The following is a 20,972-nucleotide window of genomic DNA, read 5'->3' as shown; positions in this document are numbered from 1 at the left end:
AGTTTCTAGTTACCCTTTTTGTTTGGAGATATCTAAAAGGCAATCAGCTCATGCCTCAGTCCTTTCCCCGGAGCCTTTTCAAAGATCTGGAAAAGCATTCTCTTTCCCCCATTCCTTGTGTATTCTTCCCCCCCCATCATCATCATAATATCTAAATCAATAACCTGAAATTTTTCCTCTCCCATGATTTTGAAGAGATCCCTGTCCTTTTCTTGCCTGGGGCTTTCAGAAGGTTTCCTCTGCCTCCTCCAGTTTAATGGAAAAATTGTCACACAGTAAATAAAACCGCATAATATATGTCAAAATGGGAACATTTTATGCATTTTTCCAGTGACCCTGCTCACATGCCACATACAGTTGGATTAGCTATATGTGAATCCAAAGGAGAGAGGCAGACCACAGAGTTTGGCCAGACTTTATTTAATGATAGTTGCCAGCATTTTACTGTGTCTGAATTGTGAAGAGGCTCCATGGGTGCTGAACCACAAAGATACATGGAGTATCTGCAGCTAAATACTTGCAGTGGAGCTGATGATTCACTGGATTAGGCCCTTTTAAATTCTCATAAAGTTAGCTGGAAAGTCAAGCGCTGGACTGAAATAACTGTAATGTATCCAATTTTAGGTTATTTCTTCCCCCTATGTTAATATTGTTTTGAACGTGTAATTAAATCAAGTATTTCACATCAAAATGTAGCTTCGCTCTCATTGTGTGTTAGGATTGTATGGGTTATGTGTATGTATATATTTACTGTATACACTTACGAGACTGATTTATTGTGTTTACTGGAGATGTGTGGTATCTTCCACTAAAGGCTTCAGCTGTTTAAAAAAAACTTTTGAAATCAGTTTATTGAAAAGTGATGAATCCTATTTATTATATGCAAAGAATTCTCATTTCCCATCTATCACATCTTCTATTGATTATAGCTACAGAACCAGTATTCTGATAGGGAATACTTTGTATTGCAGGCTCATGCACTTGAGGCTAATCTGGAGAATGAATTTGTGGAAGTTGCCTGCTTGTGTAAAACTGTGGTTTGTTGTCGAGTGACTCCCTTACAAAAAGCACAAGTGGTAGAGCTGGTTAAGAAGCACAGGAAGGCAGTCACCTTGGCCATAGGAGATGGAGCCAATGACGTTAGCATGATCAAAAGTAAGAGGAAATTGTGTCATAATGTTCAGTTAAAAGCATAAATAGAAATGCCAATAACATGCTAAGGTTTGCCTATCAATGAACTCGTATTTATAAGCATTTGATAAATAACTGCTGAATCCACCTTAACTGGGATACCCAAGTGGCTCACCTTTCATTCTGATTAAGGAGAATTTCTGACTAACCGGTTTTTGCTTGTATCTGAAATGGTTCTCAAATTGCTTTGTTTTGTTCACATTTAACTTGCTGGTTCTCTGAAGAAATAAAGATGTTACACGTCTGTCACTTACAAAACAAACAACACCACACAGAACATCAACAGTTATTTTCACCCAGATGGAGCTAAAATTGAACTACCAAATTCAGGGCCTTCCAGCATCCTAGCAGTCCTGTACTATTTCCATCCTTAAAAGGGTTAATTTTCATCAGTGTTTCAAAGAGCCTGGAGGGAGATTGTTAAAACACTTCTGCTTTGGTAAACGAGCACTGACAGAGGCCAAGGATTTTGGAAGGGTGTCAAAGCACCATCAGCCTCTGAACATAATAAAGACATAGTATCCCTATTTGAGTACCACTACTCATATGTTGGCATCCCAATTAAGTAGAATTCCTTGGTAGTATAGCTTGGCTATCCTGGGGAGTATCCCAATTGAATTGTGTCCTGATTAAGTGGAGGGTGCAATACAGCCATGAAGAAACATCTTGTATTTTACAGTATTTGCATGGCAGAATACAATTCACAAGTACAGCATTAGTAACTACTGTAAATTCTTTTATTGTAGTGTCAGTTACTTGGAAGATATTTTGTATATTAAAATATGCTACTGTGAAAGCAGGTTGTACAATAAATATATTGCCTTTATAATTCATTAATGGGCAGCCCTTAAAATAAAATAGTAAGATGCCTTACATAGCTGCTAATGTATTGTGTTGGTTGCTTACAATATCTCATCTGCTTGCTAACTGTCACCCAATCCTGCCATTGTATAGAATCCTACATTCCAATGGCATTTCTTCAAGCAGATAAATGGCAGGGTTCGGCCCCACCTTATATTCAGAGCCCATTAGACTGAAATTGAATGGTTTGAGCCAGTCTGAGTACACGGTTGGTGAACAGTTACCTGACTACTGCTATATCTCAAACTCGAGTTGGATTTTTAAAAACTAAATTTTATTTATTTTAAAAGGTTTCTGCGTTAGCTTCAATAACAGCAGGGCCCTCTTCCAATTCACCTATTCAAAATGGGCAAAGAATGGGCAAAATAAACATTTTTGCTTCCAGAGAGAAGGAAGGAAGATGGGTTGAAAGAGGAAGGGAGAGTTATGGGGGCTTTAAAAATAATCATAACAAAAATTATTTTAAATTAAAGAGGCGGCTAATGCTTCCCAAGATGCTGAGGGTGAGAGGCAGGAGTGCATGATTCAGTATAATAGTAATAATAATGCTAACTTAGTGGGTGTTCCCTGTTGATTTGATAACTTCTCTGCTTTCTACCTCATCATTTCAGTAGCTCAGGAAACTGTTATTACCTTGTAAGGCAGGGATCACCTTAAAACTGACATCTGCTTATGTCTCACTAAACAGAATGCTCACTGTGATAGTTTAGCAAATGAATGTGTCTTTTTCAAATACTTAGTAGAGACACATTTCTGCTTCTTTTTTACTTACAGGCGCACACATAGGCATTGGCATCAGTGGTGAGGAAGGAATGCAAGCAGTCTTGGCCAGCGATTACTCCTTTGCCCAGTTCAGATACCTTAAGCGGCTCCTGCTTGTTCATGGCAGGTGGTCCTATTTCAGAATGTGCAAGTTCTTGTGTTATTTCTTCTACAAAAACTTTGCCTTCACTCTGGTGCATTTCTGGTTTGGCTTCTTCTGTGGCTTCTCAGCTCAGGTTTGTTTTTGGGAGTAAAGTTTATAAACCAACAAAACAATGTTGTATATGTTTAATGTACCCACCTATTAAAAGGGGTGTTTTTTTAATTACTGGATAATTAGAAATCAGAAAATTGAACTGAACAATCCAAATGTTTGAGTGAAAATCATTTGGAAGTTAATTAAAATCATATTAGTCTTTATTTTCTTTCTTTAAAAAATTAATCTGACTGTAATCATTATACTTAATGATTTCCTTCATTTCCTCCAAATTGTTGGAGACATTTCGTGATTTCATTTGTTAGGCCATGCTGCCTTATGCTTAAAGGAAAAAAGAGAACCATATGTCCTAATCCAATAAATAGTTTCTTTAGGGTTAAATCCTGATTGTGTGGTTGTCAGGAGTGCATAAATCTATAAATTCTGCAGGTCACATAAGTAGGCCCCATGCCAAGCCAACTGATCCTGACTAAGGTCTAGCCAAAGTGTAAGGTAACATAAGGGTGTCTTGCAAAGCTGCTTGGGGACATGGGGAACTCCTTGTGGTCTTTCAGCAAATCCTTCTTTTCCTCATGTTTGACCTGCAGAAGTTACTGAAAGCCCAAAGCCTTCAGTAAACGCCAACAGCTGCTGTCAGAGACAGCGAGGGAGATCAGGAGTAGAGTCCCTGTATTTATTTGTTTATTTTAATTATATTCTTGGGCATTTAGGAGAGGTTGTTGTGGGTGATTGTTTCTCACTTTCAAGTTGTAGTGGGGGAAATGGGTCTTCAGTCCAGTGGGCCCTGAGTCTGATGTGTCCTGGCTGATCATTTCAGATTTGTTAGATAGCAATAGTGAATTAGATGAGTGAGGCCCCTTTAAGTTTCTCCAGCTTCCTTGATGTCATCGTGAAGAACCAGCCCTTTCCCAAACTCCCTTGTCCAGAGGTAGGGAGGCACTACATATGTATAGTATCCTCCAGATGAAAAGTGTCATCTATACTAGTCAATGTTCAGTTTTGAATAAAAAAAACCAAACCCTTTACTCTTGTTTGAATTTGAATGCATATTCACATATTTATTGAATGCTTGTTTGTATATTTGAATGCTTACTTAGCATCCTGGGGATTTTGATCAGGGTCTTTCTCTGTTGGGAAAGAGTAAAGGATAATAACTGGGGCTGCACTGTGAATCTGTATTTTGGAGGGCCACATTACAGTGAGATGTTGCTGAAAGCATAGCAGGGGGGTCTCTCAAAATCTTTCACTTCAGTTGGAGATACATGCAACATTCCGTAGGTTAATACTCTTCCTCCACTGCCATCCCCTGAAGAAGTGCACACCCTCCCTCTCAAATCCATCAGTCCTTTCACTCCCATCCCTTTTGACCCACAGTGCTTCCCCCTAGCATCTCTAGAAGCCTTTACTAGGTAGCTCTCCATACCAGGCAGCTGTGCCTGTCAGCAACAGTGTTGGTGTCAACAGGTCATTTTGTGACCTTTGGCTTACGGGGTGGTTATTCAGATGGGCAGTGGGACCTTCTCTGGTGGTCCACTGGTGGGTCGATTGGGAAATGAGTAGGTAACCCTTTTGTTATTGAAGTGGGCAAGTCTCCTAGCAGGCAAAGAGGGTCGCATTGAGGCAGTGAGTCTCCCCTATCTACTTTAAGGGGTGATGTCAGGAAGAAGGTGTACTCAGGAAGGGTACTGGTTCTTCAAACTCAATACTGGGGCTGGGGAGAGACATGGGCTGCAGCAGCAGTGCCATTGTCTGAAGATGCATGCAGTGGCAACCTGGGAAGGGGAACCATTCCTAAGGTCTGCTGTCATGGTTCCAGAAAAGAGGGGATCAGGAATTGTATAAAAACATGAATAATGCTAGAAATATTTTAAATGTCTGAGCCTTGGGAAACAATATTTGTATTTCTGGGGAAGGAGAGACATTTCATAATTACAGCAATTAAACATAAAATTTGGTATGATTTATATAGTTACGTATTGTTGGAAAGCTTTTATTGAACACTAGAATATCAATATTCTTTTCATGAATACTTTGCCATTTTGGCTCATATTTATAAACTTAACAGATGCAAGAAAGAATTTTCTCAGCAGTATAAAATATACATCTTAATTTTGTTTTTACATAATCTGGTGTAGAGGATTAATGTTTTCTAGCCCTTCTGATTGATTCAAAATAGGGGACAAATTTCCATGACTATGTTTTGAATAATAGACTTCTTAATGCTGCATATTCTCTCAACCCACTGTACTTTGTGAAATGCACCAAAAATACATAACATTGAAAATGAGAGGGCTTTGCTTGAATGTGGATTTTAGGAATAACTTGTGGAGGGATTCTCTTGCATGACCTATGCAAAAATGGAAATCTGTAGGATAAAATTCAAATGTAAAATGGTACAAGGAAAGGAAATTAAGTAATCTGATGGCAAACATAGCTGTTTGACTGGGGGCCATCAGTTTAACTGCCAGTATACTGGAAACTGTTTCAATCTTTTATTTTTTCATCAGAAAAACTCTAAGACTTGCACTTCTGTCCTACATTCAGGTAGTTGTCAGGAACATGTTGCAATCAGGTGGGTTGTCAGCTCTTGGCCTTTGACCTCAGACCTCCCAGTACACACTAGACCAGAGGATGTTTTAGATCCCACATTGTTAGGCAATGTGTCAACACACAGCAAGAAGCCATTCCTGCCCTGAAGTGCTTACATTTTAAATAGGCAAGGATTGGGAAGGGAAACAGAGGCACAGAGAAGTAAACTGACTTGACTGAGGTCACACAGCAGGTCAGTGGCAGATCTATAAATAGACCCAGGTCTCCTGACTCCCAATCCAGTGTCCTATTTCTGGACCACACAGACTCTTGGAAGAAGCTCAGCATGCACTGGGCTGCCTTCTTGGTAAGACAGTTTGTCAAAATCACATTACATTGTTGTTCCACATTCTACACTGGATCTTCCTGCACTTCAAAGTCCTGGTCCTAATTTTTAAAGTCCTTAGTGGGTTAAAGATTAACTGCCTCAGAGATGTCCTCTCAGTGACTTGCCACAACAGCCATGTTCACCAGAAACTCTGTTCCCAAGGTGCAATTTTTGGGGACAGGTGATAGAGCACTCTACCTTGAAGGCACAATGACTGCTCTCATTCCACTTGCTTTCCCTCAGTAATGAAAAGTTCCAGAATGGCTCAGAAATATTGATTCTGAAGACAATCCCATGTAGAAAAACAGACATGAGGGATGGGGGTACTTTTGTACAGTAGTGATGATCCTAGACACTGAAGTGATGGACACCTTATGACTATCCAGATAAATTAGATTGCTGTGCTTTCAATTACGAATCTAAACTATTTCCTGCTTTTCTACATCTCATTACAGTAGCTATTCAATTGAGAATATAGGAGAAGAGGACTTATACTGTTAAGAACTACGGCTGAAATTTTACAAAGTACAAAGGACTTAGGAATTTAAACTTAGACACCTGAATGTAAGTAGCTGATTTTCACAGATGCTCAGCACCCACAAATCCCACTAACTTGCTCAGCACCTCTGAAAACCAGGACACATATACCTTGGTGCCTACGTGTAGATTTAGGAATGTAATTGTAGGAATTCAAACTGGAAAATTTTCACCTATAGTTACATGATACAATAGATTAACCAATTATGGTAACAATTTTTGGACACTCCTTGCCAGTCTATCCATTCCCCAGAGAAGAGAAATATATTTGCTTATTAGGAGAAGAGAATATGTTTTACTCCACTGGAGTTTTGAGTTTTCTTTTAATGAAAACATAGGGTGAAATGCTGGCCCTTTTGAAGTCAGTAGCAAAACTACTGCCTGGAATGGGTGCAGGATTTCATCCACAGTCCGATTTTATATGAAAATCTCTGTAGTCTTCTCCCTTTTTTTTGTCTCCTTCCATTCTTTGATTCATTTGAAGCGCTAATATACCTAGAATCAGACCTAAAAAAAAGTCTGAACATCTATATCTTCTTTTATATGCTTTTACGGTTACCCACACTGCAGCTGAAAACACTTGGACAGATATAGACAGATTAGGCTTTTCTAGATGCAATGTTGACTGTAAAGCAGCAGTATAATTACATAAAGTGATGTGCTGTATTTCTTTACTACCTTGGGTTGCCTCTCATTATTGCTGACACTGTTGAATTTGATCACTAACTGTTGCTCTTTGATGATATGCTCCAGCCTGGCCCAGCCAAGATAACTGGTAGGTGGGCTGCATATCACAGATGTGAATTTCTGGAATATGTTCCTCTGGCATCTGGGTCTGTGAGATGTTCTTTTAGGTGACTCCATGATTTGTGATGCAGACTTAGTGACAGCAGTGGTGTCATTTTGCTGGTGGATTGGGATTCATTGTATTTTACTTTAGATTTAATTTCAAGTGTGAGTGAGTTGGTTCCTGTTTATGAGTTTGCAAACAGTCCCTGGAGACTCTCATGCAAGACCTATTCAGTGTGAAATTCTGTATTTCCCCTATTTCCAAATCTACCTATTTTGGGAAAAGGATGCAGTTAATGCTTTCTGGGAAATAAGAATTCCATTTCGTAAAATGTCAATGTTTTGACATTTGGTTTCATTCTGTATCATAGCAGAAATAAACCTTTCAAAAATTAGATGAGAGGGAGCGGGTGAGAGAGAATAGCCAATAGCTCACAGATAACAGCATGCATCTTGGATGTGTGGAAGATTCAGGTTCTAGTCTGTGCTGTGACTCATTTGCAGTGAGAAATGGAACCTGGATCTCCCACATCCGAAGTGAGTGTCCCAACTCGGGGTGTGAGTGTCTCCACTCTCTCTCAAGCAGATAGTCCATCCTGGGCCTGAGAAACCTTCCTGACAAAGTTTCAATGTTGATGAATTTGCATTTTCTGACAAAAAAAATTGTCAAAAAGTTCCAGCTACCTCTATGTGCAAGAGGGATGGGCAAACTGGATCAGATAAAACAAATGGCTCTCACCTTCACCCTCAAACTCTGTGTGTTTTTGCTGATCTTGGTTTTGTCCTAAAACAGAAGTATAAATAAGGAAATACCATGTTCTTAGGATATTTCTGACTCAGCTATAGCCAGAAAGAAACAACAATCCTGTGGGATCAGGCATTCTCATGGGATATTATCCAGCCCAAATTCCAGGCAGTTGAGCTTTGTACAACATTCTATGTCAGCTCTTAGATACTCTGGTGTGACTGAACTAGGCCTGAAATGTTGAGATGTGTACATAACAGCGATAGAGAAAGTTCTAGATTTTGTTGGGAGTAAAAGTTGGAAATCTGAGTCACAGGCGCACCCAATTTAGGCTTAATCAATTTTTGCCTTTATTTATGCAATTTCAGAGAGAGTTATTTTGACTTAAAGTGCCTGAGCATACATTTATGCCAGACAATTACAAATGCAATTGGTAAAGGGCCTGAGTTACCACATTTCAGGGCACTGGGAAATCCTCCAATACTTTCTGATGGTTGTCATCTCCCCTGATCTGTTGGTCTAGTCCTTCTGTCCCATCCTTCAGTTTCTGGTCTGGTGTTTCTCCAGTGTAGGCCTATGTTCACTTAGGTCTTGTATACATTTCTACATTACAGATTAAGTAATCTTTATCAAATTGGCTCTTAACACATCAACCCTTTGAGTTGTAGGTTACCCACACATTATGCATGTGCAAGCTTCAGTTACCCAACTTCTGCATTTTTTCTTCTCGTTCTGCAGTTTCGGTGTCTTGGTATTTTTTGTGTCACCTTGCCCTAGCTCTCCCAGTAAAAAAGACTTCTTGGTGTTACAGGTTTTTGTAACTTCCAGCACAGCATTGTCTTGTCAGCAATATCATCATTTTAAATATATTAGTAATTCTATGTAAAAGAAGAATTGGCAAAACCACATTTATGCTGGCAATGCCTTGGCCTAAGTGTTACCTCAGCTGTACTCTTTCACTGTCCATAATTACAGATAGTTAAAAAAATATCTATCAAAGCTCTTCATCTAACCATTAGAAATTCTTCATTTTATATTTCAGTGTTATAAGTCAGTATGTTATCCCCCTTCTACCCTTTAATCTATTAGAAGGGGGGAGTTATGGAAAACATGATAATTCTTTAATGTCAACATTTCTTATCTTCTTTAAACATGGGTTTTCCATTCAAAGTCCAGTTTTGTTTGTGAATCATCATAAAAAAATTTGTTGGAAATTTTCCTGTGAACACATTTTTTAGGGCTGTCTCAATTTTAGGACTTCGATATTTAGTTGATTTTAATGGAAACCCAACAGCCTGGTTCAGCCCCTCGTGAAGTAACATGCAGAACCCTATCCAGTATATCTCGCACTTATGACAGGGTCCTCCTACAGTTACATCCCCACAAAACACACATCCCTAGCCCTGCCTCCTGCCTGCAACTGAAGTTGTGATAAACTTTCTTCTCCTCTCACATACATTTGAATCTCTGTTGCCTCCAGTAACCCCAGTACGTGAACTTGAAGCTAGGAGAGCCAGAGAACAATTGTCCAAGCCCAGAGCAGGGTCTCAGTTCTCCATCTCTAGAATGGGGATAATAGTAAATCCCTACTGAATGGGGAGTGGGTAGTATCCCTTCAAATAGTCCGGGAGCCCTCTACTGGGCTTTCCTGTCTCTATTGCAGAAGCCACCAGAACCGCACAGAGTAGCAGTTTATATATGTAGCCAGGTCTTATATGTTTGTGTATTAGAGAATATGGTTAGTTGGAACCCAGCCGTGTCCATTTAGTTTCCTCATATTCTTAATGTTATGTAAAGAGCAAAGATATAACACTATCTCACAGGGATATTGTAAAGAGAAGTACAGCAAAAACTGAGGTGCTTAGATATCATGGTAATGGAGGCCATATAGATAGATACATAGATTAGAGAACTTAATCTCTGCCACAGCCTGCTGGCACTAGAGTCTGACAAGACTGTAGACAGTGAATCAGGGATAGTGCACTGGTTCATGAGATGGGTGTGTACTTTTGGGGCCTGATCAAGCTACCACTGAAGTCAATAGACAGTCTATCATAGACCTCAGTGGGAGTTGAATCAGGCACCACATGTGGGGTTCCAGTACCCACACAGGGAGCATAAATTTAAGGCAACTGCTTCTATGTTGTGCTCTTGCAACCTTCTACACTTTTGTGTACACATATGTGGACTCTTAGATATCAGTGAAGACACACATTTTTAAGTGCTTGCACCAGAACATTTCTTGGGGCCTTATTTAGGAAAGTTATGAATCAAACCAGTTGCAACTACTGGCATTGTTTGCTTAAGAAATGAGACTATCTGATGACAATATGCCATTGTCAACACTACAGAGATTTAAGGGAAAGCTTTTTAAAAAGAATATGGAAACAATTATCCTGTCCATGAATATAAAAAAAACCTTTGTAGTATGCCAAACAATATAAACAAGTCACAGTTGAAAATATGAAAATAGCATGTGACTATTAGACTAGTCTCAAAGGTTTTGATAACCGCAAAGGTTTTGATTACCTGTGAAATAGTTATCCAGAGCTCTTAGCAGATATAGTGACTGGCTAAAAGTGCAGAAAGAAGCACTGTATGTTGAAGAATGTTCAATTCCTTCTGCATTTCTCGAGTGTATTTCTGCTAATTGCACAAATAAAGAACAGATGGAGCAGGGCACCTCTTATTTATTCTGTAATATGTTTTCTGCAAGACAGACTTTTCATAATAAAAATAGCTTTATAACTTTAATGTAAAGGAAACTAAAAAGCAGTATAAATAAAGTAAAAAGAAAGGGAGTACTTGTGGCACCTTAGAGACTAACCAATTTATTTGAGCATAAGCTTTCGTGAGCTACAGCTCAAAAGCTTGTGCTCAAATAAATTGGTTAGTCTCTAAGGTGCCACAAGTACTCCCTTTCTTTTTGCGAATACAGACTAACACGGCTGTTACTCTGAAACCTATAAATAATGTGCAACTTTAAAATGAGGGGTGCTTAGAAAAAGGCCTTCATCACTAAATGGATTTGCAAGTTATTGTTCGTATAAACTTAGCAATGGGGACTGGTGTTTTCATGTTGCTGGGAAGGATCAGGCATAAATCCAAATTGATCCTTGTAGAGGATCTTCAAGCTTTCACCTTTAATTCAGACTTGGCCATCTTTCCTTGGCTGGAACTAGACATCCTTCCTGTTGATGAGCTAAGATGTACCGAGCCTGCTCAAGGGTTACAGGGGAAGTTGACTTGAATGTGGGATGGCCAGATCCCTTCCCCATACCACATGCCTGAACCCTGTTAAGCAGCCAAGTGTGCTACAAGTGTGTAGTAAAAAATATGAGATTGTCTGGGATTTTGATAATGCTGTTCAATAATCGTCCCTTTGTGTCACTCTGCCATTTCCAGACTGGGTATAAGATCACATCTTTTTCTGGGGTAGATGAAAAATACATTAACCAAGCAGCTTATTAAACATTGTGGATTTGCCAGCTACCCCATTTTTCATAATTAAGTATGGTATGAAATACTATAGGATAACCCCTGGCATAGAAAGCAAATCACTAAACTCTTAGATATTCATTATTTTACCTATTTTCAAAATTCAGTTATCCTGTTCATGAGAGCAGATATAAAGCATCCTGTTGTGTGTTCCATTGTGCCAAATAATAATAGTGAAAAGTTTTAAAAATGACACTTGTTCACTTTATCAACTGCATCTTCTTTTCAGACAGTTTATGACCAGTGGTTTATTACCCTCTTCAACATTGTCTATACTTCGCTGCCTGTACTAGCTATGGGTTTGTTCGACCAGGTACAATTTTATCTTATTTATAGCATGTCTTAAATGTCTAAAATGGAAGCAGTAAATGCTGTTGATAGCATCATTAACAAGTCAGTTTTAAATGCAAATAATGTATAATTAAATCCCCTTTATTTATCTGCCCCTCAGGCTATTCTAATTTATGCTGGGAACCAGCCCCCAAATGGCCCCAGGATCAGGCAGTAGTCCTTTAAGAAGCTGGCTGTGGGCTCATGATTCTTTGACTGGTTTTGGACAAGCCTAAACCTTAGCCTGAGCAATAGACTGTTCCCCCATCCGGCGATTGCTGAAGAGCACTGTGTTCTGTCTACAACCCTTCCCTGCCCCTGTTGCTCCCTATACCAAGATCAGGGAAGTGAGGACATAGCATAGAAGCCAGCTATGCTGGCTGCATGTTTATTGGAGACTCCCCCATGTCAGTGGATACCCCATCAGGGCAGATATGGCCATATTCCATCTCCTTTGCAGCGCTAGTGGGACAGAGTAGGAAAGAGAATCTTCTTCCCTAGCTCTAAGCACACTTCAGTTCTGAGAAGGTACTATAGTTAAGGGAAATTCCTCCTGCCCTTTATTAAAGGCACAGACATTTTACTCACTCTGTATCATACAAACTTTAATATTTTCTGACACTATTAAAGTAACACGTTCTTCAAATGGATTTGTTACAGGATGTGAATGAGCAGAATAGCATGGATTATGCAAAACTCTATGAACCTGGGCAACTAAATCTACTCTTCAATAAACGCAAATTTTTCATCTGCATAGCACATGGAATCTACACCTCTTTTACCCTTTTCTTCATCCCTTATGGAGCATTTTATTACACAGCTGGTGAAGATGGAAAACATATTGCTGACTACCAGTCTTTTGCTATCACAGTTGCAACATCTTTAGTAATTGTAGTCAGTGTTCAGGTAAAAAATAAAGATTTGTGTTCAGTGTTGAGTTTTTTCAGTATTTTTTTTTTCATTTCTAAATACAGAAATTCCTGTTAAAAGTGACACCTACACTTGAAGTTGTAGGGGATTGAGACAATTTCTAAAATTCACATATAAATACTTAATGGTCTAAACTAGGGTGTTCCTCCTCTTAGAAACAGCTTCATCAGCTCGATATGTTTTTCAGAGTATAGGGTAAAGAGCAGAGTAATCAAAGACTTATCTGAGAATACTGACCCCATTGAGGCCTTAAACAATTTGAGAGAGTCTGGATGGTAATAAACATATTTGTCAGAGTCAGTTCACCATAATAGTTTTCTGTGAGATAAAACCATTCCCTTTTGTGAGTTATTTTAATGCTGACTGCAAAGGATTGTAATGGATAAATCCCAAGCATTACTGGGTGGTGAACAAGTTAAAGTTTTCCCCTGGAATTAAGAAAGAGAACCTGTCCCACTGTGTCTTGATTTTACTTGTCTGGCATGAAGATATTGACCTCTAGGAAAGGCTGCTTAAAGTCTCCCAGGAGAACAGGGGCCTGATGAGCAAAATTAAGAAATAAAAGAGAGAGGGGATTAGAGTGGTGGCTTTGGGAACAGCTGACCTACCAATAAGAAGTAGCCACGTTGGCCAAACTTGATTGATCCACCAGGCAGGAGGGAATAATTTAGATTCTGGAACTGAATATTTACTAGATTGCTCTCTTTCTATCAGCCTTTGTGTCCTTGCTCTGGACATGGGGACAGGGGAGAAGAGGGAGAGCTGAGAAACATTTAGTTAAATACCCTGTCAGAGTGCTGTATTGTGTTTTTCTTTAGATACGCAGTCACCTTGTGTTATGGTGGGACTGAGCAGCTGCTCACACTGACATAATAAGTTGGTAATATATTATTTGTAGTTAGCTATAATTTTCACAAATTACTCAAGAATTCAGAATGTGCTTTTGATAAGGAAGCATGTAATGAATGCATGTAGTGGTTACATGTAAGCTTTGGGATGCCATAAATCAAGATAAGGTCAGGATTCAGTTTAAGTGGTATGTTCATTAAATAACACAAGAAGCTTGGCAGAATTCATATTTCTTGGATAATGTAAAGGAAAGCGGATTTCAGAATGATCTGTCATTGCAGAGCAGAATTGTGTTTATATAGTATAGCACCTTCCTCCTTAGAATCTCAAAGCAATTTACTAATATTATTGACTTGAGCCTGACAATACAGCTGTGGTACTAACCACATTTTACAGAGAGGGAATCTGGGACCCAGAGCAACTAAGTGATTTGTACAAGGCCACCCAGGGAAGTGTGTGGCAGATCTTGCAATACCACCCAGGTCTTGTGGCTCCTATTTCTTTGAATTAACCACAAAACCATTCTTTCTACCTTTTCATGTTTTGTTCCTAAATATTATAAAGCTTTCTGAAAAGAGCTTTCACATTTTAGGCCTGATTCTAATCTCACTTGTGCTGTCATAGATTACTACATGTACTGTAAAATCTACCACTGTGTATGTGGAGTAAAGGGGTGATAATACTTTTATTGATATTAGAGCTCTGCAGAGCTCAGTAGTTTTGGTATACAGGGATTCGTATAAAGTATTTTTTCAGTACTGATTCATGTGTTTTCTATCCCCTGAGGTTTGGGTTGAGATTGTGATACCCTTGAATTCCAAATCTCATAGGAAATTCAAACAAAACTGATGAGTTTTGTGTGGTTTCCACAGACGGTTGAATTGCTCCAGGATTCTGTGAAAGGGTGAAGAACTTCCACAAACCTTTTGTCAAATCTAGGATGATTCTTATTTATGATGAAATGCCAATCCAGATGGGTTTGATATGGTTTGGGGTTTCATAATGAGAATTTTACTCACTTCTGTTAGATCCTGCATATGCATATAAGGAACAAATGTAAGAAACTGTTAATGTTAAAACTCAGAACTGGCCCTATTTTTTTTTTTTTTTTTTTCCGCATTTTGAGTTTTAACATTAGCAATTTCTATGCCAATTATTCTGAATGCAGTGTTGTTGTAGCCGTGTTGGTCCCAGAATAATAGAGAGACAAGGTGGGTGATGTAATATCTTTTATTGGACCAACTTCTGTTCGTGACAGAGACAAGTTTTCGAGCTTACACAGAGCTCTTCTTCAGGGCTGGGACATGTACTCAGAGGATATGTCTACAATGCGATTAAAAACCTCAGTTGGCCCATGCAAGTGGACGCAGGCTCATGGGGCTCTGGATAAGGGGCTGTTTAATTGCAGCTCTAGGACCCTGTGAAGTGGGAAGGTCCCAGAGCTCAGGCTGCAGCCTGAGCCCGAATGTCTACACGGCAATTAAACAGCCCCTTAGCCTGAGCCCTGTGAGCCCAAGTCAGCTGGCATGAGCCAGCCGCACATTTTTAATTGCATTGTAGACATGTCCAGAGTGTTGCAGGTAAATGCCCTAAATGCCCCAATAACAACTATGTGGGGAAAACGAGACAATCACTATGCTCTTGAACGAACTTACACAGAAAAACTTATAAGACAAAAACACCATATCACCTCTGGATGAACACTTTTCAGAAGGGTTTCAGAGTAGCAGCCGTGTTAGTCTGTATCCGCAAAAAGAACAGGAGGACTTGTGGCACCTTAGAGACTAACAAATTTATTTGAGCATAAGCTTTTGTGAACTACAGCTCACTTCATCTGATGCATGTAGTGGAAAATACAGTGGGGAGATTTTATATACACAGAAAACATGAAACAATGGGTGTTACCATGCACAATATAACGACAGTGATCAGTTAAGGTGAGCTAATACCAGCAGGAGAAAAAGTTACTTATTCTGAAGTAAATTATTCTCCCGGCACAAAAACATGCAAAACAGAGTCCTGAAGTGAGCTACATGATGGCATATAGTTAATGTTATTTGCATCTTGGTTCCTAAATTTACTTTTTATCGTTTGGAAGATACAAAACTTGCTTCCCTGACTTGAATATAACTAAAAACTTGCACCCCGATTTGAATATACATAAACTCAGAAATAAGTATTAATCTGTTTTTAAGAACAATTCATTTGAAAGTTAAACTGAATTCTTAAAAACTATGCGTGCATGGGGAGGAGATAGAATATGTTGTCTGCTACAGTTTTGGTGCATTTTTCAATTAAATCTTTAATTAAATTGTTTTGAAAAAGAGAACATGTGATGGGAAAAACTAAAAAGTACCAAACAGATCCAGAACACTGAATTAACATTTTAAAAAAATCCCAAATCCCTTCTCTGTTTAGATACATAACACTCCACTCAATAGGATATGTAGTATATTTTCTAAACCACTTGAAGATTCTTGGTATAATATGTTTTGTCTTATTTTATTTGCAGATAGCCTTGGATACCAGTTACTGGACTGCCATCAATCGTTTTTTCATCTTGGGTAGTATAGCTGTGTATTTTGCTATTTTATTTGCAATGCACAGTGATGGGATTTTTGTTATATTCCCAAACCACTTTCCTTTTGTAGGTGAGTCTATTACCTGGTATGAGATTATACAGGCAATATTTATGCAATTTGCCACAATCTATGTAGAGTGAGATCTCATAAGTATATAGAAGAATCGCAGATATGGAAGGGAAACTTTGTTCAAGTAATGTTAATGCTTTTCAAGTTTGCAAAAGCATCCTATCTGTATTGAGAGGCCTTTACAGAATAAGTAAATTAGTGAAGTGAAATTTACATTTTGGAGAGTTTTTTTCTTTCTTGCCTGCTCAGAGCACTGGCCAGAACCCCCACCATCCCAGGAATCCGCAAAATTCCTGTGCACAATGGGGTCAGAACAATTTGCTGAGAGGATGTAGTTTGTGCAGCAGCTGTGCCATACAAGGCCACTCCAGTAATTACTGAGTCCCAGCAGGACTTCACTGAAGTCAAATGATGACTATGTTCTTTCAAATGTATTTTTTGTAGCCAAATGCAAGCTACCGGAAGTGAAATTTCTGTTTTTTTTAACAACTCCTGGAGGCTTAAAGCATCAAGGAACTTCCAAACTTATTTGATGACTTGAGATGAGTTTGTTTATGCTAATAAGGACAGCTGGAGCAATATGGAATTTGGTAGTGTGATATGGTACCTGCCACTATCCAAACCTCAGAAGAACCTTCATGAACAAATTCCGGTCCTACATTCCTTACACTTTGTGCATTTCCAATCAGACTTTGAACAATACTATCCTAAAAGTGTGTCCACCAAATCGCAGAAGAATATAAACTTTTTTTAATGGTGCAGCTAGTCATGCTACCATGTACGCTTGGAAATCTTGATAATCAGAGTCATGGTTAAATGATGTAGAATGTTTCTGATGGCACAAATGGATCAATTGTTTTAGTCCACAGGATACCATTAGCAAACTCACCAGTACAAACTTGGCAGATTTGCTAAATGGTCAACTGGAAATCTAGTCACTCTTGGGCTGAATAATGCCACTGTGACCTGTCTATAGTGTAGGTTGGACCATTTTGGACCACATAGAGCACCTGAGTGTGATTTGGGAGGGAAATGAGGTAGTATTAAATAAATGAAAATAATTAACTAGATGGGTTGAAAATGTGCATATTTCTTAATGAAAACGTTGGTTAAATGTCTGTTGGATGTCTCAGGTGACAAGCAACTGGATATGGCTCCTTTGTTCTTTAGGACACAGCTTTTAATGTGGCTTTAGCGGTTTAAAGCCAATTGATACCATTTGATGGTGCTTCAGAATTAGGGCCTAATACAGAGTAGATACTTTAAATGTAACCCTCTCATGAATCATATGTGAAAGAAGAATAAGGTGGTCAGAGTATTGGTCCAAAGAGCAGAGATTGTCATCTGGCCATTCGAACAGAAACCAAACAATCTGACAGTTCAAAACCAGATGAGGAATCTGATATGAAGAAAAAAAAATAGCAGTGCCACCAGCGTCTTCTTATGCTACTCTTGTGTTCATCAGTGCAGCCACTAACTTTGGAATCCATCTTGCATTTTTGGATTATGTGATATTTTAGAAGTTGCCAAATAATTTTGTAATTTCAGCAGTAACCATTTGTATCTCGAGAAAAATTCAAGCATTTTTGTAACAGAAACATATGTTAACATAAAGAAAATATAATTTAATATGTCTCACAACTGCAAACTATTAACAACAGCCTTGTACTCCTAACAAATATGTTTCATTTTCTTGTGTTAATAGGAAATTCCCGTAATTCCCTGGGCCAGATAAGTGTTTGGCTCGTCATCCTCTTGACTACTGTGGTTTCAGTCATGCCTGTAATAACATTCCGATTTTTGAAGGAAGATTTAAATCCAACGCAAACTGATCAGGTATGACTTAATCCTATAATGTGAGAGTTTTTCTTTATCATTGCATCCCCCATATAGAGGGAACTACATTTTTTCCAAACAGACAGAATTTATAGCTCTTACATAACTACTGGGGGAAAATATACCATTAGTTCTCTCAAAGCATCACCATCGACTCTATATAGTTTGGCATGTGCAAGAAGTGAAAAATAATAATTCATAATAGACCTTTGGGTCAGCAATTTTTTTTAACTTTTTAATTATAAATTTAAAAGAAGTTAAAACACACAAGCAAAGGGCAATGTTGGGCCAGTATGTTTTAAGCAAACTAATTTATATGGGAGCTTCTGCATAATTACTGATAGCATAATATGTCCCAAGGTTTTACATTCCTAAGAGTGAATAATAAGTGATGTCCCATCCCAACAGTTGATTTAATGGCTTACAGTTTGGGCCAAATGTTGTTTACCTTACACATGTGAATAATCTCACTGACTTCAGAGGGATAGTTCACATAAACTGCTGGTTAACATTTATTGGAATAGAAATCCAGGTAATTCTAATCCATGCCAAACCTTAACAACAAATAGATAGTTTTCTGCCATTCCTTCACTATTCATAAAACACATGAAAAGTAAAGTTGTAAAGTATATACCATCTACATGGTAATTTATCAAGCGATATAATAATCCTCAAGTTACTCAAGTTATTGGGTATAAACTACTGTAACAGAATGTCAGGTGAGGTCACAGTTCTACACCAATATATACTGTGAGTTTATTTTCAAAATTTTAAATTATGGGGGAGGGGAAAGCAGTTGACAAAATGGTCCAAATGTTCTCTTTAATTCTCTGATTTCAGTGACATCAAGGTGGCAAATTAGCTTTTAATAGCACTTAGGTAGCATTTCACGTCTTCAAAGTGCTGTTATGAACACTAACTAAAAACTCCTCACAACAGACATTTGAGTGTTATTATTCCTATCTTACAGGTTTGAAAAAGAGAGTGAGATTAAGTGATTTGTGCCAGGCCACAGAGAGAATCAGTGACAGAGCTAGTATTAGAACTCTTGCCTTCTAGGCGGGAGACCTTCACCCCACACCCCGGCCTCTGTACTTCTCTGGGCTGAAATGGCATAATGGGGCCCTAAAAGCCCTGATTCAGCTGTGGAAGCAGTCCCTTGGTGCAAGCATTGGGGAAGACAGGCATAAGGCTGCTTTCCAAGGACCTCCTCATAAACTCTGGCATAGGAGGCAAGGCTGCAGCACTGCAGAGATTCCAGGGAGTGCTATTGCCCATAGTGCAGCCCATGGAATAACTCAGACAGGCCCCAAAGCTGTTGCAGTTATGCCAGATGCCCCAGGACTGGGAGTATATGAAGGTGGGTTAAAGCCATTTTAGTCCCCAGTTTCTCCGGGCTGCAAGTTCTGTGCTGTGCCTCAAGAATCTTCCCCATGGCCTTTGCTCATCCCAGTAGAATACAGTGCCTCTCTAACACTCCACTGATGGCTTCAGCACATGTTTTTACTTTGGAATCCACTGGAAACTCACCTGTGTTGTTGTTTTTTGTTTTGTTTTTTCATTATAAAGGCCCCACCAATATAACCGAGATCTCAAAATTAGTCAGCATTTACAACACAAAAATAATTTCACATATCAATGGAAACTTTTCCCCTAAGGTTCGGAAGTTGCAGAAGGCTAGGAAGAAGCAGAAACCATTACAGAACTACATGCGTCGGGTGTACAGAACAAACTCAAGAAGATCTGCATATGCTTTTTCTCATCAAGAAGGCTTTGGGAAACTTATAACATCTGGAAAGAATATGTGAGTCAATAATTCACATCAAACATCAGAGTTAGCTAGGACCATGCATAATAGTATCACTTGGATCGAGAATTTATGTAAGAAAACAGAAGAAACAGTGAACAGCTTCAGTAGTGACAGAACTGTGAGTCAAAGAAGAAAACAGAAGTTTATTTTAAAAAACTGTGGCCATATCTTTGCACTGTTTGCCACTTTGTAAACATTAAGCATGAAATTTCCACGTGTGCTGAGTACTGTAGCGGAAGTGTCTAACCCACAATATTTTACAGCGTGTTCAAGAATGTTGTCAACACACAATATTTTCAAAGGGATCTCTTAGTTTTTTTTCTTTTTTCTTTTTTCTGAAAAGCATTTACCATACCAAAACAATGTGTGCAGCTGCTTCAAGAGGTTGGACTATCCATGAGAATATTGATAAGAAATTTCCCTCCAAGTTAAGGGAAAATGCAGTATTCAAATATTTGAATTAGTCATATATTCCAGCATAATTATTTCATACTGCTTGTACTTATTTAAACAATGTAAAAGTTTCAAAGTCAAATGATTTCAGGGTGTATATTTTTAAATATTTGAAATTAAGTTTTTAAATTGTTTATAAATTGAAACCAAAAATAAAATACTGTGTAATATATACAATATCTGTCCATATGTGTAGTGTGTTTCTGTTGTTTCCATTCACTTCTATTTTATCTGCTGTTTACTAATTACGTGCATAATTTGAAATTACGGCATAACTCTGTCCTGCTGAAAGAGTTAAATCCTGTTCAGATATAATGGACCTGATTCACTTGTCTGCTCTGATGGACCTGATTCACTTGTCTGCTCTGATGTAAATTAGAAATTACTTTAGAGAATTTAATAGAATTACAAAAGCATAAATGGGAAGAGAATCAGCTCCAACTTTTCTTTTGTTGTTTTGAGCACCTTGGAAAGTTTTACTCTGACTGTTGAAAAGAGAAATGCCTGTAAGGAAGGGGCTTTATCAGATTCTGTGTGGAATCTAGGAAACCTGCTTTACAATTTTCTGTTTATAGAGATTTCACAAAACCCTGTAC

The 20,972-nt window shown here is 38.5% G+C and overlaps 1 protein-coding gene across 2 annotated transcripts in view; it reads left to right on the top strand.

Moving 5' to 3' along the window:
• Nucleotides 1-20,553, top strand: part of ATP8B4 (ATPase phospholipid transporting 8B4 (putative)) — a 156,936-nt gene extending 136,383 nt beyond the window's left edge. The window contains exons 21-27 of one of the 2 annotated variants that reach the window (XM_048867295.2): nucleotides 972-1,155; nucleotides 2,827-3,050; nucleotides 11,747-11,830; nucleotides 12,508-12,753; nucleotides 16,139-16,277; nucleotides 17,983-18,113; nucleotides 19,772-20,553. In XM_048867295.2, coding sequence (XP_048723252.1) covers nucleotides 972-1,155; nucleotides 2,827-3,050; nucleotides 11,747-11,830; nucleotides 12,508-12,753; nucleotides 16,139-16,277; nucleotides 17,983-18,113; nucleotides 19,772-19,921 — 1,158 coding nt within the window. In that variant the 3' untranslated portion in view covers nucleotides 19,922-20,553. The other variant, XM_048867297.2, reaches the window with a different exon arrangement.
• The last annotated feature ends 419 nt before the right edge of the window (nucleotides 20,554-20,972 follow it).

Source organism: Caretta caretta, chromosome 10 (assembly GCF_965140235.1).
Source record: "Caretta caretta isolate rCarCar2 chromosome 10, rCarCar1.hap1, whole genome shotgun sequence".
In the NCBI taxonomy this organism is placed as follows: domain Eukaryota; kingdom Metazoa; phylum Chordata; order Testudines; family Cheloniidae; genus Caretta; species Caretta caretta.
This window is presented reverse-complemented; position numbering and strand designations above follow the sequence as displayed.